The 23,922-nt window shown below is 43.0% G+C and overlaps 1 protein-coding gene across 5 annotated transcripts in view; it reads right to left on the bottom strand.

Annotated features, from left to right (window-relative positions):
* Nucleotides 1-23,922, bottom strand: part of CTNND2 (catenin delta 2) — an 828,740-nt gene that overhangs the window by 28,239 nt on the left and 776,579 nt on the right. For all 5 annotated transcript variants that reach the window (XM_036020261.1, XM_028518208.2, XM_036020263.1 and 2 more), the window contains 2 exons: nucleotides 19,343-19,553; nucleotides 13,947-14,031 (listed from right to left, as the gene is read on the bottom strand). In XM_036020261.1, the coding sequence (XP_035876154.1) occupies nucleotides 13,947-14,031; nucleotides 19,343-19,553 (296 nt within the window). The remainder of the gene's footprint in view (nucleotides 1-13,946; nucleotides 14,032-19,342; nucleotides 19,554-23,922) is intronic.

Below are 23,922 nucleotides of genomic sequence, written 5' to 3'. Positions count from 1 at the left end.
GGCCTGGCAGAGGGTGGCAGGGTTATTCTTTGGGTGTTCTATAGGGGACGGCCTCTGAGACAGAAGCCTGCCATGCTTCCAAAATCGTGTAGCTTTTGTATCTTATGTTGTTTTAGTTTATAAACTAATCCTACAGAAATAAGATAATTAAAATGGGGAAATGATAGGACAACTCAGGTATTAGAGTTTTGCCTTAATTGAGAGGTTTAAGTGATTAAAGCTGTAACTAGTTAAAGAGTTTAGCACTAATTGATAGGCTTAAGTGACTAATGCATGTGGGGAGCTGTCATTCCAAAATTGTGCAGCTTTTGAATAAGGACTCTTTTCCTTTATCACAGCACCTCTGTCTCTGGAGTCTTGCCTAGACGGTGGCGGTGGGCAGCGGGACCCTACTTGCTGTTGGGTAACAAGGTCCCTATAAGGGAGATGTGGGAGAGCCTCAGGGCAGGTGATGTGAATGTGGAATCAGAGAAAGAGATTCAAAGATGCTAAGCTGCTGGCTTAGAAGACGGAGGGAAGGGCCACTTGCCAGAGAGACTGGCAACTTCTAGAATAGGGGTGTGCAACCCATGGCCTGCGGGCCACGTGCAGACCAGGTCAACTATGAATGCGGCCCAACACAAAATCGTAAATTTACTTAAACCATTACTTAGTTTTATACTGCGTTTTATTACTTAGATGTGTACATTTTCTATTTTAGTTATCACAAACTTGGGACCTGCTTGATGCTTTAAAAAGAGTATCACTGAAAAAGGCAAGGCAATGGATTCCCTGGGGAGCCTAGGAGGGGGAATATCCATGCCAACACTTTTTAGCCCGGCGAAACCCATTTTGGGCTGCTGATTGGTAGAGCTGTAACATCATGAATTTGTGTCTTTTAAGCCACTAAGTTTGTCATAATTTATTCATGGAGCCATAAGAAACTAATACATAGGGTGATACATTTCTAACCTTTTAAAAGCCATGTTTATTTTGAGTTTACTAGACATGATTATTAGAACTGTGAAGATCTTGTGGATGATGAAACTCCTGTGATAAGTTACCGCATCACAGCGTTCATATGATTTTTCTCATATTGTCTCCATGTTGGCTAAGGAATAAGGCAGGGCATACTAGATGCCCCATTGTCCTGCATTCTCTAAGTAAAATACTAGATTATCCCTTCACGGTTATGAAAGTGGAGGACAAAATAGAGTTCTGGAGTATTAGCACATGATCCATCTCCAGGGTCTATAAGGTTAGGCTGAGAATTTTCTAGAGGGTGGAAGGAGCTGGTGCTGAGAGCTTCCTTGGAGGTGGGGGCTGGGCATGCCCCATCTTCCTGCTCCTGGAGCCCAGGAAGTGAACTACTTACTCAGCTTGACCATCAGCTCTCCAGGGTGTGGGGGTTGCAGAGGTGGGTGACGTCAGTGACATTAGCAGGATAATGCAGAGACTCAGTGCCAGAGACTGACCATGGAGCTCAAGAAGCGGCAGTTCTTCAGATCTGTCCACAATATGAGCCCCCTCTGAGGCCTGTACCGAATTTTATATTCCTGAAGTGTAAACAGGACTTTCAAATGGCCTAAGCTGCAGGGGCACAAAGTCTGTATCCACCATGGTCTGTGTGCAGTGCAGTAACAGCAGCCTGAGGGTTCAGAGCAGTTAGCTGGAGGAGGCCAGGTCCAGGCCAGCGGTCTGCAGTTAAGGGCTGGTACCACTGAGCAAACGTACCACTGCCCCCACAAGACAAGGAACGAGATGTGAGCATCACCCATAGGTAGAGCGGACCAGTTCCAAGCTGTAACTGCACTGGCTAGGCTCTGCTCTGCTCTCCTCTTATCCCCCTTCCCTGAGAAAACCTGGTAGGTGGGGTCACTGGGACATGGGGAGGGATGGCTTGTGAGAGGGGGTAAGAGATAAAGATGGGAAGAGAAGAAACTGACCAAGGCTCTTTCTGCCCAAATTAAGACTCTCATAGATGTAACGTCATCCCACTTACTGGGATGCCCTGAAAAAGGAGGACTAAGTTTGAGTTGGGTAACAAGAATGGTGGTAAACTCACGTTAAAACGAATGAGTTTTCTAGTACCTGACCCAATCCCTTTCCCCTGCCTTTCATCTCTGGGGTATTTGTGCAGGTTTTGATTTAAAATGTCATGGGTAAAGCCTCATGAAAGGGTGAAGGCGTGGAGGAAACATTTAGTTTGGGTGCTGCTTGGCAGGACTCGCCTGACTTGGGGATTCACCCCGCTGACAGCTGTAACTTAGTCACTTCTTGTTTAGCAGCTGCCGTGCACATTGATTTCCACTTCTGCACAATTGATTTTTGCTTCTGTTCCCATCTGTGCCTTTGTTTTGGACAGATATTATATGATGAGTGTCTGAGAATTGTCTCCGAAAGGTCAGGGAACCTCATGAAGGAAGACCTTATTTGTCAATACGCACACCCACGAGCAAACACCTAGATTTGTGGAGAAGACAGTGTTGTAGCTGAGTTAACCTCCCTCCGCCTTTTCCTATTCTCCCCCAACTTGACATCAAGTGATTTAGAAAAGAGCTTGGGAAGCTGAAATTGTAAGTCTTGAAGACACTAGACTTGGTGCTGTTTTAGAATCTGGCTGAAAGTCCTTCCAGTCATTTCTCTGTGAAGAAGTGTCTGGCATAGTAGAAAGGTTAATAACTGCCCAATAAGTAATTTACTTGATAAAATGACAGCTCCACATTCAGTGGTTTCATTTATTTCTATAGAGGATTTACTGCTTTTCTATCATTGTCTTAGATACTGCAAAGTAAAAATATACTAATTCTCACAATGGTAACATGCTAAAGCAAGTATTAAAGTATTTCTTGCCCTTATAATAAGTTTTTATGATAAGACTTAAAGACCCAAATTTTAAATGTTGACCATGTGGTGATTTTTTTCTTGATCATGTGGTGCTTTTTTTCTTGACAATATTTCAAAATATCTTTCTGGCTTTCATGGGGATCAAGTATTGATTAGTAAATGCTCTGCAGATGAGGGTGACGAAGGGCTGTGGAGCATGAGCCCAGGACTTCAGTTTGCAAAAAGCAGGGCCAGTTTCCTCACTGGACAGTGGCCAGTATCCTGAAAGCAGTGGAGGACAATGCAAGGGCTGTATCCACTCTCTCACCCACTAGGGCTTGGATATTTGAGGAAGTCTGTAGGCATCCCTCACCTATCCGAAATTACTTATTGATTTCTTGTTTTGTGAGTGCTGTGGTGGGGCGAGCCAGTGCAATGAATGCACCAGCAGTAAGAAGGGAGAGCCTTGTGTGAGATGGCCCATGAAGGGCATGACTCCACTCCTACCCATGCTCATTGTTCACTGGTGGAATGGTACATGCTACATGAGAGTCTATTTTCCAATGACAAAAGGAAGGACATTTAAGGATTAGTTTTATTTTATTTTTTAATCTAAATGGCAATAATGAATGCAATACCTCTGTCTAGAGAAACACGACCTTATTCAGTTTCAAGCACAGGCAGCTTGGCATTCTTTAAGACACCAGCTCATTGTTGCAAGATACTGATATTTCATGTAACAGGTGGGAGGGTGGGGGTCACTACAGAAACACAACTGAAAAAACATCAGGCCATGAATATTAGTGCGGGAGAGTTAGGTCTGGTTCCTAACCTTGCGACTATCAACACAAGTTTGACTCCGGCATTTGATCTGTGTTTGATTTGATCCCTGAATTTACACACTAAGGATTTTAATTAGTCATAGAGAGGTTCAGTAGATGCTCTTCTGACTAGAGCCTTTTGAAATACTTAAGAGCAAAATAATGAGCCTAGTACCCTAAGCTAAACCCCGGAAAAATCATCTCCTCCTACTTGACAATAGGCACTGCCCTATCCATTTCTATGATAACTTCACAGGGTCTGTTTTGAGGGTCTGGCATGTTTTCTTGGCAAGCAGCCCAAGGAGAAGCAGGGAAATGGAAGGACAGGGGTGGCATTCCCTCAGTTCCCATGGCCTTCTGTCAGTGCCAAATGCTCAGAGGCACTTCCATCACGGTGCACTGAGGCTTCCTGGGACTTTCCCCACCACATCTCTGGACACGCCTATGCCTCAGAGGACAGAGCAGGTTCAATGCACCTGGAACTCCATGATTTCCCATAGATCAATTGCTCTGAGAACTGCTGTAGATCAACTGCCACGGTCCATGGAATGGCCTGGAATGGCTCCAGGTTGCCAATGTAGCTTTTCTAGGAACCCTCAGAATAGCCTGGAATTTCTAAGCAGCTTTGCTGGGCAGGTGGAAACTGGGGAGGGGCAAGGAGCAGCTGTGCTGACCTCATGTGTTCACTCCAGGAATTTAGGAATGAGTCCCACCTAAGACAAATGTCATAAGATCTGACAGGGAATCTCCTACTGGCAACTTGGCCCAGGGGCCAACTACAGCCGGGTAGGAATTATTCATAGCCTGAGAAACACTCAGGCATGCTGGTTGTAATTTTTAATAAGAAATTATTTTTCCCCAACATGAGAGTAAACATGAAGACTTCTGGTCAAATGGTTGCATAGGCAGACATGGCTCACCTCTTTGCACAACCACATCAAAATTACAACTAAAATATATAACAACCATCACTCAGGAATGTCAGAAATTGAGCTGAATGGAAGTTAGATAACTACAAAATTGAGTTGAATGGAAGTCCGACAACTATGGAATGAGAGAAACCACATGCATCCAGAATGGTAAGGAAGGGTACAGAGATGGAACGGGCTGGTCCTACACCCATGTGGATAAATATTTGAGAGGGATATTTCAGGAAGGAGTGATGAGTCCCAGGCCCACACCAGGCTTCCAGTGCCAGGAAGATAAGTTCCCACAACTTCTGGCTGCAAAAACCAGTGGGGATTGAGTTGGTGGAAGAAACTTCTGGAGCCCCAAGCAGTTTCTCTTAAAGGACACACACACAGATTCACCTACTCAGACTCACTCCCTCTGAGCTCCTGCACTGGGGTAGCAATTTGAAAGGCACCAGTAGTATACAGGGAGAAACAGAAGTGCCTGGCATCTAGGCGAGCAAAGGCCACTGTCCCTTTGCTAAACCCTCCCATACCAAGCTGGTAAACTGGTGCCATATCTGAGACTCCACCCAACCTGGATAACATTGTTTGACCTGCCTTGGAGATCCCTAGAGGCTCTGCCCCACCCAATTCAAGGGCCCACCCAAGCTGCTTTTCCATAAGAATGGCTGGTCTTGGTTCCTATATCCCATCAAAAAAGCAACAGCTGGCTTCAGTGAGCCCTTGTGGCAGCCAGATTAGGTTCATAGCTTGGCTTTGCCTAGGAATCTCCAAGCCCAGCATAGATAGCAGCCATCTCAGATTGCTTTACAGCTCAGGCAGGATGCCCCAGGTGAAACACAGGTAGGGGCTGACTTTGGCCTGTATCATTTGGGAAATCTCAGAGTCAGCACACCCAGTGGACAGCTACAGACCATGCTGGAGCACCATCACCCTGCCCCTGCAAAGCTGATCCTCCACAGAGGGTGGAGGTTGGTGGTCAGTGGTCACAGCCAGTCCTTGCAGCTGACTGGCCTCGGTAAATCCCTCCCATTGATCTGCCAACAGCAACCAAGTCTCAATTACAAGAAGAGGGTGTACTCAGCCCACATAAAGGGCGCACTTCAAGTACCCAGCTTGGGTGGTAGGGGAGGCTGTTCCACTACACACTAAAGAACACCTATTACATTAGGCCATGCTAACAAGACAGAGAGTTGTAGAAACTCTGCCTAACATAGAAACAAACACAGAGAGGCTACCAAAATGAAGAGACAAAGAAATATGGCCCAAATGAAAGAACAGATAAAAACTCCATAAAAAGAGCTAAACAAAATGGAGATCAGCAATCCATCAGATGCAGAGTTCAAAACACTGGTTATAAGGATGCTCAAGGAATTTAGTAAGGGCCTAAGCAGCATAAAAAAGACCTAATCAGAAATGAAGGATGCACTAATTGACATAAAGAACAATTTACAGGGAAACAACAGTAGAGTGGATGAAGCTGAGAATCAAATTGATGATTTGGAACATAAGGAAGCAAAAAACAACCATGCAAAACAACAAAAAGAAAAAAGAATCCAAAAAAATGAGGATAACATAAGCAGTCTCTGGGACAACTTCAAAAAATTCAACATTTGCATCATGTGGGTGCCAGAAGAAAAGAAAGAACAAGAAATTGGAAATCTATATGAAAAAACGGTGAAGGAAAACTTCCCTGATTTGGTAAAGGAAATAGACATGCAAGTCCAGGAAGCACAGAGAGTCCCAATTGTGATGGAGGCAAAGAGGCCCACGCTAAAACACATCATAATGAAAAGGCCAAATGTTAAAGATGAAGAGACTCTTAAAAGCAGCAAGAGAAAAGAAGTTAGCTACTGGATGGTTGCCAGACCGGGGAGGTGGGGTGGGGGGAGAAGTGGTGAAGAGGTGAGGGGATTAAAAAGTACAAATAGGTAGTTGCAGAATAGCCATGGGGATGTAAAGTGCAGTATAGGAAATAGAGTAGCCAAAGAACTTATACGCATGACCCATGGACATGAACAATGGTCGGGGGATTGCCTGAAGGAGTAGGGGGCACTGGGTGGGGGGGAGAAAGGGGGAAAAATCAGGACAATTGTAATAGCATAATCAATAAAATATATTTTTTTAAAAAGAGTAAACATGAAGATCTTGTTTGCCTTTTAATGATTAAACATTAACATAGTACTATTTAACTATAGTTGAAAAAAGATTTTGATCCAAAGCCTAAAATGTGTGTGTTAAATCTTATTTAATTCTGAATGCAATTGATAAAGAAGCTAATATTTTAAGTGACTGCTATGTAAATAAGCAGTCACTTAAAATAACACTTGAAAGCAAAATGGACCACATAAATTTTAAAACCAAAGGCTATTACTGAGTTTGTGCTCAGCGTACCCCACTGAATCGGTCTTGGATCTAATGCATCACGAAAACCAATAAAACAGCGATCTGCACTGGCTGGGAATGACATAAACTTCAATTTTCCTCATCATTGAGCGGAGGGTTACATCAGAAGCCTTCTCAGACACTGGTAGCCAAAAGTGCAGGTTAGAACTTTGAGAAACTGAGAAACCAAAGGAGTTCAAGTAAACTGAGAATTGAAATTAAAAAAGAAAGGTTAAACCATCAACTTAAGTTTCCCCAAAGATATAGAGATCATTTATTTAATTTATTTCTTGACTTCTGTCCTATTTTCTAGCCCATAGTAACACAGCCTCTTTCAAGCAGCATTTGTAAATTTCCATGACATACATTTATGGTATCCCTTAATTCAGAATTCTGTTCATTAGGAATTGATAGTAATTGCACTCGAGTTGGAGGCAAGTTTCACTGCAATTTATTTCTATGATGAAATGACTTTTAATGTAAGTTCCTAATGGAAATCCTCCCACAATTAATATTTGAGCCAAGAAAAAATGTGGTTTTCTATAAAAGTACAAATAAATCTTATCTAGATATTAAATATTACAGTACTTTATGCTGCAACACTTTGAGCAGTAGATTCAAGCTATTCATGCTGTTTAAAGTCATTCTTTAAAAGTTTGAATTAAACTTTTTCTATTCGTTCAAACTAATTTGCCCTACAATGATTTCAGATTAGTAAGAAATGACCTTAATTCAAACTTGGGAAAGAGGTCAGAGAGACGTTTTTCAGGGAAGGTGATATAAAAAATATCACCTTTTTTTAATCCTTGGGTGGGAGGAAAATAAGGAAGATTGGAGGATTTAGATGGGCAAGTAGGGCAGAGGATGGAGTACAGAGTTGTGGAAAGATGGGGGGGTAGAGGAAGGGAGAGTGAGTTGGGGACACAGGAGTTAGGGACACCTGGAGGCCAAGGGCGGGCAGAGAGCAGGCGTGAGTGAGGGAGCCAGGCTATGGCTGTTCTTGAAAGGTCTCAAGGGCTAACATGTGATAAGATGTTTGGTCTCTGTCCTGAGGACAATGGAATCAGCAGAAAGGTAAATTCCTAAAGATTAATTTAATCCAAACTGCTTTTGAGAAAGTTTACCCTTACTGTCTTCCAGGGGAGAATGGACTAGATAGAAGGAACCAGGAAGGTGGGGAGCCCGGTGAGGACTCTGTGACAGCTATCCAGCAGACAGAAGACAGCTGCCCGTGGCGATGACTGCAGAAAAAGTGAGTGGAGGCAGAAGGCTGGGCTTTGCTGGGGGTAGGAGTGGTGGTGGGTGCAGACGTGTGAAGTGGGGGAAAGCCAGCGTGGTTCCCGGGCAGTGATATGGGGGATGGGTGGAGAACTGTGCCAGTCACTGACCAGAGGAGGCAGGAAGAGGGGTTCCAGGAGAAGGAGGTCTGGTTGGGATCTGAGTTGTTAGAGGTGCCGTGGGCGTCTGGGTAGGTTGTATAGCTGGTGGTTAGATACATGAAGAGAGATTGCAGCAAGAGAAACAGCTTTGGGAGACAACTATGTGTGGAAGGGAACCACAATATTTTCCAACTAGAAATATAGAGCATCATGACACAGCCTTTTCTTGGGAAAACATGGCATGCTATTTACTGAGCCCGGGCTTAAACTATTGTGTTCATATTCCAACCTCGGACTTCTCCATGGTCCTGAAACCGACATTAGTCTTCAGCATACCCGACCTGCCATACTGTCCACAAATTCAGCCTTAAAGTGGAATAAAATCATTCAAACTACTTCTAAAACCGTGGTAGCTCTCATTGTCATTGATGGCCTTCTTACAAAACTGAATTTGTTTTACCTAAACCCCACTGTGCAGGATTCTTCCCTCTGGGGCTCTTTACAGTGCAAGCCCCTTGCCCGGTCCAGCTGCTGAGGAGAGGGACTGTGGGAGGGGACACTGGGTTAGGCCTCTAGGGGTTGGGAGGAGCGAGGCAGAGAAACTGGGAGCAAAGGGAACTGTGAGGATGTGGGTCGAAGTGAATGATGATAAACACGGTGGTGATGACGAAAAGAAATCCTTGGCTCCACCTGTCCAGCTGCCTGCGGACAGGACAGCAAACAGCATCTGTCAGCCAGACAGCAGGAAACATATCTGAGGACGAACAGCAGTAATCTCATTGGTACCTGCCTCTCCCATTCACAGAGCTCTTCGGTGACTGCTGTCCCACTGGGGACACCCAGCGATCCAGGGAAGCCAGAGTTAGGTTGTCCACCTCATGGATGAGAAACTCAAGGGACTGGGGTTGGGCAGACAGACAGATGCCCGCAGTCTCCATGAAAGGATGTGAAGGTTCCCTGATGCAAGGTTGAAGAAAGTTCCAGACTCTGGTACACAAACCTCGAGGGCCCTGCAGTCATGTCCAGCAGTCTGGAGAGAACATTCTGCCAGGTAGAACTGCCATAGGATGTTTTAAGAGGTTATTTAGTCCTCTGGAGACAGTTGGGAAGCACTGCTCACCAGGTCTGGACCACTGGATAGAGAATAACCCCAGTGCATCTCTGAGTGCTGACCCAGAGGCCTGATGAATCAGAGGTCTCCTCACGGCCCTGCAGCAGCTGAGGGCCACAGGGCTGCCTGCAGTCAAGTCTACACTGATGGTAAGGAGGCTCAAGAAAACTTGCCCAAGGTCAAGTTTTCTACCTGCTGGTAGATGGCAGGCTGTGCTTTTAATCTCTGCCCATTTGATCCTAAGTGCTATGCTCTTTGAACTTTACCACCTAGTATAATGAACCTCTCAGGCATTACCTTGCTCCCTAGCTTTGTGAGTAGTTGGGATCTCAGTACCAGGGAAGCATAATCTCACCCTCTTTCTTCTGCTTCAGATAGACTTGGACGGATAGATTCATTTTTGGGGTGCTACATTACAAGAGATGCTGGTGAACTTGCCCACAGGTGGAAAAATGTGACAGCAATGGTGAGGGGCATGGAAACACAGGTGTGTTAGAACTGAGCATGTCTGGTTTAGGAAGGGATGACCTCGTGGGTGGGGACAGGATGGCACCAGAAAAGGTTCTCAGAGAGAAGAGAAATCTGACTTTTGCAGAATGGCATTGGAGGGCAGAAGTTGCACATAAAGATTTTTGCTTAATGTAAGTAAAAAGCTCTGAATAACCATAGTCACCCTAAAATGGAATAATATGCCTCATTAGGTAGCAATTACAATTGATACCAAAGGTATTTGAACAAAATGAAATGACTCCTGGAGCCGATGTGGCCTTTCTTCCTCTGGTAAAATAACTACCTTCCTCTTGACACAAATGTTTAGCTGCTCCTTTGACCATCCTTCTTGAAAGCAAGGTGGCATGGTTTGACTGAATTCTTGGTCCTGGGATGCCAGCAGGAGATTGACAACTTTTGTATCACTTCCTTAAAAGAATATCACTTGCTCTCTCCCCCACTCCCCTCCTGTGGGCTGGAATGAGAGGGGGAAGGGCTAGGGAGCTTTGCCCACAAGGGCAAGGACAGCACCCCGATGCCAGGCAAAGCAGCAGGACAGATCCCAGGATCACGCGCTGCTCCAGGGCCACCTGCCTAACCAGGTACCGTGAGAGGGAAAGAGATGCCTGTGTGACCTGAGCTTCTGTGTTTTCGAGTCTCTCGTAGAGTGCCTGTGCACAAACCAATATAACTATTTCTTGCTGATGCACAGACCGTTAAGGTATTATATAAGGATTTGTAAGCAATAATTTCTATAACGTTATAATTGTATGTCCACCCCCTCAAACTTATCTGCTTTCTTCCCAAGCCAGCTGTCCCAACAGTCCCCACCGTAGTCAAGCATAAGCATGCTGTTGTATCAGGGACCTTGGTTTTTAAAGTGCCAAGGTTCAAAAAAGTCAAGGACTTCTAATCTCCTGATTCACTTTTATTCCTGTATCAAGTCTGTTCCTCAGGCTCATCTTCTTTTCTTTTAGAAACATCTGTGATGGTACAGATGCTAAAGAAATTTTAAAGTTCTATTTGTGGTTATCTACATGTAAGGATTGGTTTACTCATTATTTTTTTTTTTAAGTGATGCATTATTTAGCCTGCATGTGGTAACATTCTCCTGCGCTTGTTTTCCCAATGGGGAGGAAACCGGGAGTCCAGGCCTCAGAGAAGTTGAGATTTGGATGATGCAAATACAATTTGGCTCCAAGTGTATTAGGGATCAAACATAATTTTGTATTGGTCAACACATGCACCAAAAGAATATTTTGATATATTAAATGTATCTCTAAGTAAGATAAAGGAGTTGAGCTAACTGAAATGAGATGCTGGCCTTCTTGTCTGGGTTTTAGGAAGAAATGAGCCCGTGACAGCTGGGCCTTCAATTCTGTCCCATAGATTTGCCATATTCACTTCAAATTTCATCTCTTTTTTTTTTTGAAAAAATATTTTTTAAAGATTTTATTTATTTATTTTTAGAGAGGGAAGGCAGGGAGAAAGAGAGAGAGAGAGAAACATCAATGTGCGGTTGCTGGGGGTCATGGCCTGCAACCCAGGCATGTACCCTGACTGGGAATTGAACCTGCAACACTTTGGTTCGCAGCCTGCGCTCAATCCACTGAGCTACACCATCCAGGGCAAATTTCATCTCTTTAGTCATGTTTTTCCTCTTATCTGTAATGCCCTCACCCCTTTTCTCCTACTTTATGCAAACTTTATGAGTTTTTCCAAACTTTGCTCTGATTTTCCTGTGCTAAATCCATCCCTTAAAATCTGTGGTACGTACTTCCAAAAGCAAAGAAAGTTGCCAATAGTCTCATGTTTCATTTTTACCCACAGTTGCTGCTTCCCAGGTCTTATGTTTTCCCTGGAACTTTGTCTTTTCTAAGCCTCCACTAAGTATTTAATAAATAGATCTGAAGCACAGATAATGAAAAGATATGGATCATTTTTTTCCAGTGATATGAAAATTGTCAATGAAGAGCGGAATAATAGAAATCTTCCATTCCCACACTGATTAAAAACGATTCACAAGATGAATGGATTTGGTTTTCTCACACATGGACTTTTCAAAAATAAATGCTTTGGTGAATTTTGAGCTTTGCTATGAGCAGCACTTACGATACTGTGTCTAAAGACGTTTCATTTCATAACTGCATCATTTGGAGATTATTAAGTTCAGCTCGCTCTTAATGCTTTTGAATCACGGGTCAATTAAAGACATTGCCATCAGTTTCTCCAGCCCGGGCTTCTTGAATCTCCTCACGCGAAACACATTTTAAACCATCTTTAGCTTTTAAGTTCTAGCTCCGTTGAATTCCTCTCAACACATCTTTTTTTTTTTTTTTTTCATGGAAACGTGAACTCTACTGCCAACATAGAAAAAGTTATGATGGGAAACTGATACTACTCAACAACTAGTAACGTGTAGAGGCTCTCAAAGCAGTTTCCCTCCAATGCACATATGAGAAGGTGTATTTCAGCAAAGGATCTGAGGTAAAGTGGAATTTATGAGGCACTAATATTTCATGGAGCTTCTGGAGCCACTGACTCAGAGCAACTGGCTCCTTTCTAATTTATAGCGGGCTCTTCGTGTCCTGCTGCCTGTTCAGCTGAAGGCCCTGCCCCGAGAGAGGGCTCACTCGCTGCTGGAGGAGTGCAAGAAAGAACTTCTGAGGGGTGCCTGGAGATGAGTTTCAGGGAAAAGAAGATGGAACCCAAAACATGTGAGACAAAGGGCTTATCCTAACATGCAGAATACTTAGGAGAGGATATAATTAATCTAGCATGCTCCTCCCACACTGAATTTTGCAATCTCTATTTCAACTTAATCATACTTCCTCTTAGGGAATAGGGAAAATTTTAGAAGAGAAATACTTAGGCTAAGCTTCATAAACTTGAAGTGCAAAGCAGGAGTACTTAAGGGAAATAGAAAGGACTTGGGGAAATCTAGAAATAGACTCTAAGTTAGTAGAATCAGCTGTTAAATATTTACATTTCCCTATCGGCTTAGAAAAAGACAAATTTCCCCTCTGGTGAGATGGGTACTGCTTTCTCTGATGTGAGCATCTCGCTGCTGCCCACCAACCCCAGCCCAGGGCTGGCAGGCTGGGGAGGAAGGCAGGGAGACAGGCTCCCCCTCCCGCTCCCTGCAGGCAGCCAAAGGGCTGCCAGGAGGCACGTGGGGCAGTGGCTGATGGAAGCCCGTGCCTCTCCCCCTGCCCTGCTCATGTGTTCTGAATCTCTACAGAGATCATGAATGTTCACCCTACGATCACCAATCATTTCAACTACCCGTTTTGCTGGTCTGGTAACAACAAAACAACTTCTGGGAAACATTAAGGGACTCTACCCTCCAAACCAAAAAAGAGAAGTTACGCATACATTTTTAGCAGCAATTGGAAATGAGGTGTAGAAACCACTGACATTTTTCTCTTTAGGCTTTATTTGTAAATCATGTTGGGCATGAAGATTCCTTTGAGAGGTATGATAAAAATTCCTGCCTGCCTTGCTGGATGGTGCTCAATGAGTGGCCAGCCTCTTCCTTGCAATCTGCAGGGGCAGATGGAGGGCCGGAACGTCAGCCCCTTATTCCCCCGCCGTGACCTGGGGAAGGTCGGGCTTGGGCCTCCTGGGCTGCAACACTCCAACTTCCTGAACTGCTTTTTCTATTTCTTTCTGTTTCCTCTCCATAATTACTGTTGACTTTTTTTTTTTTTTTTTGCAAAATCCTTTAGTTCATTAATTTCTAGTTTATCATTACATATGGAAGCTCAGGAAAACAAGCTTATTTTCTTTCTGATAAGATGATCCAGGGTATGGCCCTGTGAGTGTGGATCTGTCCAGCCCAGAAAGTTCATGAATCTTCATGTATATTTAGGGGACACTTAGTGACTTTTCTGCTTTGTCAATGATTCTCTTGTTTAAGTTACGCAGGCTGTGGGATAAGTGCCCTCCACCTCGAGGATGCATCTTGCTATGACCAGCTATTGTATCTTTTGGCTGAGGGCTTACGTATTGTTCATGAGTGACATGGTAAAGCAAGCCTTACCTTTTTGTAGAGACTCCTCAGGTCTCGGTACTGCCACATGCTGTTTAGGACCTGAGATGCGGCCTTGACCACTTTCGGAGAATGTCTGGTAAAGAAAAGACAGGACATGCAAGATGGTGAGTGGACACCAGCTTGTCAGGAAAAGGCATGAATGAGCATCCTTCTGGCTTTCTAGCTCCATTCCTCTCAGCCTGGGGAGGACAAGGGATTGACTGTCCACATTCTCCAAGTTCATTCTCATCAACACATCCCTGAAGGTGAGAGACAGGAGTGCACCATAATTTGGAAAAGAATGCCCGAAATGCAAACAGAAGAGGAGTGCATGCAGTCAGAAAGCAAATTTAGCATTGGACTAGGAGACAGAACAGGAGAGAAAAGCAGTGATTAGGAAGGGCCAGACCTAGGCTCTTCACAACAGCATTGTGCAACCCCCCAGCAGTAAGATGGACAAAGATGTTCATTTTCTCTGCTGAAGCGTCAGAGCACACCCAGTGTTCACCCTGCACACCTGCCTGACTGAGAGGACTTGCTCTTCATCTGCTGCCAATGCCAAGGACAAGAGACTGGCAGTGCAGGCAGACGGGCACACACTTGCATGTGTCTATAGACAGAGAGAGAAGCCTCCATAGTAAAACCCTTCAAACAATCCAGTTCCATCCTGTGGGCCACAGAGAGAAGGTAAGGTGACGTAAACCTTTGGACTGGTGGTTCTTACCTTTTTTTTTTTGTTTGAATCATGGCTTTGAAGTCCCTGAGAAATTATAGCTAAATATTTTGCCTTTTGGTTCAGTGCCAATCTATATCTCAAAATGACACTAGACCAATAAATCTGTGTTGGTGTAATTTTATCAAATTTTTGGAAGTCACATAGACTAGTGGGGCATGGAAACTATTAGCTACTTGTGGATTCTTTGTTCTAACAGGCTGGTTCCACAAGCAGCTGCCCAAGTCTAGCGGCTGCCATTGATGCTAGGCCCGTATCCAGGGGTTGGCACACTTTCTTTATAAAGGGTCATGTAATAAATATTCTTTGCTTTGGGGGCCATGTGATTTTGGTTGCAGCTACTGAACTCTGCCGTTGTAGCTTGAGAGGAGTCATCAATCATACATAAATGAATGATGTGGCTGTGTTCCAATCAAGTGTAATTTACAAAAGCAGGTGGTGGGCAGGACCTGGCCCATGGGCCACAGTTTGCCGACCCTGGTCTATCTGAATGGGGACTCCCGGAGTCACACAGGCTAGAACCACCCCTGAGGCTGACCCACAGGCCAGTGGCCCCCTGGGGCTCCGGCAGAGAATATCTGTACTGAGACCAAAAATGCCTTTCAAATAAAGTGGCCTTTGAAATACTAGAAAGTGAGCAGATGGTTAGATGGGCTCAAGCTGAGGCTGGATCTGAGAGCCAGAGGAAGGGGATGTTGTGAGGACGGGCATTTTGTAATGAAATGATGGGCTGCTCACACACGGTCGATTTCACGTGTGCTCTTTTCCTGGATCTTCACGTTTGCAATTTAGACCAACTAAGGTTTCCTCCTCCATTTATTTACTGGTAGCGGTAACTGTCACTCTTTCTATTATTGTTACTGAGACGGAATTCCGCTTCGGCTGTGTCGGAAATCTATTTGTTATAGCACATACTTTAAAAAAATGTCGAGTTCTTATAAATTTCACTTTTTTCTTTACAAAAGATGAATTATGTTTAAGTAACAGGTATGTTTTCTTTTTACTAAAATGGATGGTTGCTGAATGATTTCGTGATTTATGCTAGTACCATGCTGTAAATGTAGTATTAAATCCCTTTGACTTAAAGGAAGAGACTTTTAGATCTTTTCCCAGTTACACATACAGATACAGGTACATTTTAATCTTATACAGCCAATGCTGAGCAAAGATAGAGTGCTATGTCTTGCTGTGTTTTATCATTGTTAGCTAGATATTTATCCAGGGCAATAATCAAAAGCTGTAGAAAAACACATAGTAATATTCAGGGAGTGATAATGCAGTTGAAACCTACAGGGGTGGGCAAAGGTAGGTTTACAGTTATCAGAATGTGAAACACAGAGTTTATTCTTGTATTATTATTTATTTTTATATTATGCATCTTTCCATTTGAATAACTGTAAACCTACTTTTGCCCACCTCTGTATTAAGTATGCAAAAAAATCTCTCTGACACAGTGTAATTTTTTATTTCTACTTCTTCCTTAGTTACAAAACAGAGACTGTGCATGTGTAATGGAGAACAGGTTTTAACCTTTCAATTAAAATGCCAGCACAGCTCAGTGTTATAATAACATGCTAAGGTCAAAGAAACATTGCTTCCTTTTAGCCTTTAATTTTAATCCATCACTAGACTGGTACCATAGCAACTTCTACTTGAAAAACTATGACTATTGATTGAAGGACTTGAACAATTGAGTGTTTTCAATGGGACAAGTGATTATAACCTCAGCCACAACATACAGTTCCTTACTGACAAGTAGCAGTTGAGACTGTTAATGGCTTTTCTGTCTCATGACAAAATGCAGTGCCACATTCAACACTATTTCCTGTATAACAGTTAAAATTAGAAAAATACAAATGTACTTCTGAAATAGATGGATGCGACAGAATGCCCATAATGGGTGTTTCAAATAATGTGAACAGAATAATATAAGTTATCAAGACTTCAAATGGTAAATATCTGACTCCTACAAGAGTCCTTAACATTTATACAATGTCTGCTCTTCACCAGCGTTGTCAAATTAGGGGTGGCGGGAGATTATGTTGGCGTGGTGGATTGTGGGTGTTTGACACGGCCATTCCAGCAGCAGGAACCCAGGACACCACTCTCGGGTTGTGTTGACAAGACACAGTGTGTCCTGCAGTTTAGACAGACTGTGATGGGCACCTTGACAGTATGACTTGTTAATATCATGGTATGTTTAAGAAGTAAAACTTACAGGTATGTAAAATGGAGGACCATAGCTAGGCCCATTTTTTATCTGTGTTTTCCCATGCCATCTTAAATTTAAAAACCAGGTTTGAATTAAATGCATTTCCATAAATACTTTTTAAAGGACTATTTAAGGAGGAAAGATTTTCAAGCATTTTATCAACTAGAGTAAATTGATATTCCTCCCTTTTCCAATGATAAAATCACCCCTGATTCCAAAAATTCTGTTTTCAATAAAGAACTTTATTTTATTAAAACATATCTAGAAGGCCATAGGGATGTTTCATTGACTGCTGTCATAACAGAGTTGAATGATAAATGGTGAGTTTGGTGCTAAGATCCACAGCAATTATTATGGAGTCTTGTTAAGAGCACTGAGGAGTAATAATCAAATATAGGTGAGAGGTGAGGCTATCTGCAGCTCTAAAAACCTGTTTGACCCCCCAAATCGGTCACTATATAAAAAGGAAATAAACTACATGAAAGAATCGATGAAACTGATTATGACTGGGAAGATGTTTGACTCAATTCAGTTCAACACTTCTTATTAAACACGTAAATACACTATTCACATTGAAAAAAAGACAAAGGAACAATGAGATGCAACTGGTGACTATTCTATACAGAAATTCCATTCACTTAAAGACCATTCATGGGATCATCTACAGTGAAAGAAAGTTCCCATCGACAATAATCAAGAGTGGACCCAACCTAAAGGGACCATTTTCTGGATTGGTAATGAGGAGATACACTATTTCATACATGTTTTTCTCAAATGATTTTTTAGTTTCAACAAATAACTTTCTTCAACTGCAGGACTCATAAAAGCATCTTATCTCTTCAAGGCCCAATTAGTGATGCTTAATGCGCTAGGGTGCCCACTCAGTTGGACGGAATTAATATATGCCAAACCACCCCCCAAAGTATTTTCTTGTAATTCAGAGACAATGCTTTAATCTTTAAATGTCTTGTGATTGCAGACAAATATGTGAGAGTGTTTTTGTGGACTGTGGTTTTATCGTGTGTGTATGTATGTTTGCTTATAAAAGCATTAACATATCAAGTTCTTAATATTCAAAACAGGTAAGCATTTTAATGAGAGACTCCAAGGGTCTGCTGAAGCTATATAAAGAAGAAAACCGTGTGGTTCACTGCCTATGCAGAATAGCATTTTATTGTAAGTACAATATCATAAGATATCATTCAAGTCAACTATCTATACTGTACAGTTATTAGAGTCCTATGGGGCTTCTCTGCTTGATGCAGAAAAGTATTGAAATCCTAACAGTGATCTGTTGATTGAAACTATTTGGAGGTCTCAGGGTGCTTAAACATAAGCCCCCAAACTTCGTTTAGAATACAACGATAATATCCTGAATTAAATGAAATAACAGGAGAATTTTCAAAAAGTCTCGAAGTGCATCTCTCACAGCCTTTAATAACCAAAGATAAATTATTAGCACTTAGATGTGAAGGAACAGGGAGGGGTCAGGGGATGAAGAGTCAAGGAGCAGGCCCTCGATAACCAAAGGTTTACCCTTTTAATCTTACTTGATTCCATTGAGGGACTCGCAGGAGGCGAAATTTAATTAAGTTTAGTGAATGCTTCTGTAAAATTGGCAGCTCTGATACACTGACACTCTGGCTCGTGAAGACATTTTTTTGGTCACACACAGTGAGATGCCATTGATTCTTACGCCAGGCTGGGTGCATCCCTGTTTGTGGCGTGCAGTTGCTTTTACGTGGAGCCTTCCCTCTGTATTCCATCTGCATGAGTGTCTTCCTTCCTCGCCGCCCTCCCCTCTACCCGGGATAGTTCTATTCATTCTTTTAAAACTTCACCATCTTTTTTTTCCAGGCTGTATACTACGACAGCTCCTCCCTCAGTTTTAGATTGGACAGTAGTATAGGCACAGTGACGTGTTTGATTAAATAATTTGCCCCGAATGCACACCCTAGCAAGTGGGGGTGGTGCTGGTTGGGCACTGAATTCTCTCTAACTACATCATACTCTGTCTTCTCTCCCTACCCACCTTGCATGATGACACGCTATGTAGAGCTGAAGAGGCAAAGAGCAAAAGGATGTAGATACATCATCAACACTTGGACCTGTACCCACAGAGGAAAACCACCACAGAATGCCTTCATGCATCTGAGTCAAGCTGGTTGTTTCTCCTGTGCTAGAGGAACACACTGGTGTATGCATGCTGGGTTGTCAAGTCTGTCTTGCCAATACCACAGTAGTCAACCAACTCATGAGTTCTTAACCAAATCGAAATTACCAGTAAGACCAGCTTTCACTCTGGGGAGGAAGACTGGACTGTTTTTCTTCTCTTGATGATCAGAGACAAATGCTTTTCAGTGACGTTCAATAGTGTTACCCATAACCAGGGGCCGTGGGGCGCACTTAGAAGCCATTCTGCCAATACAAATTCTATGGTGAAGTCGCCATCTGACTTACTTATCTCCTTTGCTTTTGGAGATGCCAACCAGCTTCTCGATGCCACCCGCATCCCGTAAGGCCTTGGCATTCTCCATGTTCTTGGTGATCACTTCGTGCAGGGTGCAGCAGACGGCGGTCACCGTGTCGTCCGACATGGCCTTGCTTGCTGCGTTGTTGCTGTTGTTCCCGCCTGGGAGCCTGTGGACCAGGTCTCGCATGGCATATTTGCCTTTGGGAAAAAATAAAGGGAAGAGTTGAAATGAGGTCAAAATGGAGGAAAAGGGTAGAGAGAGAAGTGGTAATAGGGGAGAAAAAGAAACACAGGAGCAAGATTCATGCAATGTTGTTTGTTTTCCCACCACTGACTACTTTCTGTCGGGTGACTGGGACCACACACAGGGAACACAGTATTTTGTCATGGCGAACATATGGGCTTCAGTTCCAGGTGGAAGTGGGATCGAACCTTTGGGCAAGTTATTTCATTGTGTCTACACCGCAGCTTTTTACATTTGTAAAGCATGAACAATAATGGTATATATCTCACAAGACTGTCGTAAAGATTGAATCAGTACCTATGTGTAAAGCATTTAACGCACAAGGGTTACTGAGGATGCAGGACTCGATTGACGTTAACAACCAGTAGCTTCCTACATGGCATTCACGGAAGTCCAGAAAACATGATAATTATAACACAACCTCAAAAATCCTTTGATGGAAGCTATGTTGGGACCTGCATTATATAACAAGAGTCAAAACACAACGATGTGGAGAGCATGATCTTATTATATATAACTTCTGTGTTCTGGCCCCTGTGAAGCAAAGAAACATTTGAAGTGAGGGAGAGAAGCATTACAAATAATACACAACTAGGTGTCCTTTGAACTAGAGTAATTGGATGGATGATCTCCTTGTCTCAGTGATAGGATTTCATTGGATGGTTCTACCATGTAACATTTCTTAATTTGACATGTTTTTCTTCACATGAAAATAAAATAAAATCCAACTTTGCTTTCTTCATTCACTTTATCATTAATAATCTTGCAACTCCCAATGATAAAGGTACTTACAGTGACATCTTTATGGAGTACTTGTCGCTTACAAAGCACTTTAGGCATTACCAACAACCCTGCAAGACAATTAATGCATCCCACCTGCAGCTTCCAATTCTGTCCCATTAACTTACTCCTGGAACTAAGCAAACCAGTGCCTGTAGCAAAGTTGGCTGTTCTTGAAATTGTCAAATGAAACTGGTGCAGGTCCAAAGTTAAATCCCTTCCTTGTCTTTCATCCCCCATTACCCATATTTAGCTAGCACCTAAAAATGATTTGCAATGTTTTACCCTCCGTGCATGTCTTACCCTCCGAGCATAACAGCTCAAAGGATAGCCTCTTTGAGCTGTTAAATTTTCTGGCGCTTAATGCCTGGGGAGAGGAAAGGGAGCCCCTCGGGAGGAGGCAATGATATCTTAATTTCATGAAGGAATAAATAAAACATAGGCACTTGTAATTTGGGTGTCTGCTCTTATCCTATCTATGTATAGGTGGCTTATTTTAGCTTGAACAAAAAAAATGCTGATGTCTAAATTACTGAAATAGGCAAGTGTCTTTAGTCTCTTCATGATAGCTGAGAAACGTGTGACAAAGATGGTTTGCCTGAAAACGCTTAAATGTAGTATATTTATTTTCTAATGACAGCACTTAAAATAGTTTGGAGGAGATCCTTCATACATGGGCAGTCCTCTGAGCAAGTTGCTTTATTTATCGTTAAATCATACTCAACTCGAGCTAACAGTTTACTTCGCTGAGCTCAGCATGCTGGTGACTTTATCAGTTCATTAACCCCCACAAGCCACTGAAGACAAACCTGAGTTTCATAGGAGCTAGAAGATGGATGGGTTCTTTTTACTTTTTCTTCATAAGGGATGTGATGGAGGAAGGAATAGGAAACTACTTCAGTTGTTGTGCATACAGGGGCATTCACACTCCTGACATAGGGAAGACTGGTTTTGGGACCTTGGACATCATCAAGGTTGAAAGCAAACATGAGGACCAGAAGAGGATTTGGCTGCAGCATTTAAAAGTTTTTGTTGTTACCATCAATTTTTAAATGACAGCAGATAAATCTGAAGATGTGGTGTTATCCTTCTCGGCTTTCTAACTGGTGAGGACTTAATGAGATACAAGGTGTCCCAGTCACATTCAGGTGGCAGGGACAGTCACTCCCCTCCACCCAGAACAGCCCCCAGTGCGCTGCAAGAACACCATCATTTTCCATGTGCTCCATGGCATGGAACACAGCAGAAGCCACCATCATATACAATCTTCTACAGCCTGTCAAGGAAACCCATTTGAATGAGTTTATTTCTATTATTTCCAATAGAGGTCACTGGCATTTTACTAGGCAATTAGAGATTTTTCACTTAGTTTATTTATTAGCTTATTTGGAAGGATACCTTTTAATCTATACTTTGACCATCCAAGTGGAGAAACAAATCAAGTAAAATTCTCCCAAAGGGCAGAAGACTGCTGGGCAAAACCTGTTAATTCTTTTACAGGCATACAGTTGTTTTAGCTTTTGATTATGTTGCTGAGAAAAGCTGTCTTTTCACACTTGAATCCTATCTTCATGTGAAATTTGGGTAGCAAGAATAGCTTTTAAGTTTTCTCTTGGGTTTAGAAACTTTGAGGCTTATGGGGGGGCAGAGAAAATAAGAAACATATTACAGCTACAAGTGACCTTGAGTGACACGCTCATGACAGGAGTTTAGAGAAATCAGATCAAACCAGGTTGCCATGGAAGGCTTGGACTGAGAAGCAGACATCTAGGATTTGTTCTATAGATCAGGGGAACCACAAAGTATCTTACAAAGAAGACTCTTGTGCACCAAGACAGGTTTCAGAATAATGAGATTAAGGTGGAAGAAACAGTTTTTTTCTTGACAATAAAGCTCGCTCTCTGAGTGTCAGCTGTAATTACATGCAGAACAACTCATGGTAGCTTGCGCCTACAGTTGTTCTATGCCCCATATTTACTTTATCCCCTACATTTCTAAAGCACAGAAAGAGTACCAAAGCTAATCTTGTTACCTAATAAAAAAATCTTGTCCCATTCCCAACACCATAGCTCAGGCAGGGCCTTGGTCTGACATTTGAGGTCTGAGATTTCTTCTTCTGATGTGAAAGTAGTTAATTACCTTTTAGAACCAATTCTCTTGCTTTGTCACAGTGGGGATGAGAAAAAGTTGCCAGGCAGGTGAGTCAAACTTGAATTTTCACAGCCTAACACCATCAAGGTGATTCAATTTTTTTTGTTTGTTTTGGTATCAAACAGAGAAAGGGATGGAGATTAAATTGTTCTTGGGCAAAGAAGGGGAGTGGCTGTACCACCAGGGAGCTATCTGTTTGCCAGCCTGGAGGAGAAGCTGGAGGCTTGGCAGGGGCCAGGGCCACTAAAGGCACTAGAGCTCAGCAGTGCCCTTGAAACGCACGGGAACACTGTGTGGATACAGGGAGATGATAAGAGCACGGGCCTCCCCCTGTGGTTGAGGCTGGCATGAGGCCGAGGAACTTCCTGTCTTAGAACGAATTTTCGAGGCCCACAAAAGAGGCAGTGGCACCAGCTCCCAGGGCAGACTGAAGACCACCCTTCCCTTCTTCTGGATATAATTTAGTTTAAAAATAAGTAAATGATATGACACAGACCAAAAGTCAGAGAGTGGTTCATGCTGCTGAAACCACTGAGCAGGTGACTGTAATATTTCAGGATGAAAACAACACGGACTTGTAACTACAAAGTGTTGGCCATGGGGGTGGGGTGGGGGGGAGGTGATCAGGGACAACAAAGCACCTGTGACCAAGATTCCTAAGATTCAGCTAACAAGGTTTGGGGTCCAGGGAAAAGTTGGGGGTAATGGAGAGAAAGAGGCTTGAGAAATTTCTAGCTGGGACAATGAGATGGCTGGTGAAAAGCGAGTGAATTCTAAAGTTTAATAATAAAATGAACAAATTTGATTTCTATTTTAATTTTTCACATAAAGAAAAACATGCACAATTAGCAAACATCTTATGGAAGAACCACCCAGCAAAACCCCAACAGAGAGAAAAGCAGCCCATTAGGGATTCGTGAAAGTGAAGCAGCCGTGTGGCCCGGCCTTCATCAGGCATCAATGTGCTTCCCGCTACCCCGTCAGCTAGTCACGTCACACAGGAATGGCGTGTTCTCCCTGCGATGAAGACAATGAAAACACAGCTCGCCACCGCCGACCGACAGGTCACTCTGTTTTGCTCAAGTTCCCAACAACAATGAATCTTCGGACCATTTCTTCTAAGTTATTAATCTCTACTGACTTCATTTCTGACGTGTGCAACACTGCCATGAGAGGACTACCGGAGATGTTATAACTGTAAAAAAACACCTACCGTTTCCATCAGTGATAGATGAACAGTGACCTTGCACTTTTGCCAGCCTTTCCTCCCTGCATGTGTATACATTTCAAGTAAGAGCAATTTCTTCTTTGTGATACTTCTTTCGGGATGCTTCTTTGTTTGGAGTTGTTGAGCACGTGGAGGTGTCAGATAGACCCAGGAGACCTAACACA

The sequence above is a fragment of the Phyllostomus discolor genome, chromosome 3 (genome assembly GCF_004126475.2).
Source record: "Phyllostomus discolor isolate MPI-MPIP mPhyDis1 chromosome 3, mPhyDis1.pri.v3, whole genome shotgun sequence".
Classification (NCBI taxonomy): domain Eukaryota; kingdom Metazoa; phylum Chordata; class Mammalia; order Chiroptera; family Phyllostomidae; genus Phyllostomus; species Phyllostomus discolor.
This window is presented reverse-complemented; position numbering and strand designations above follow the sequence as displayed.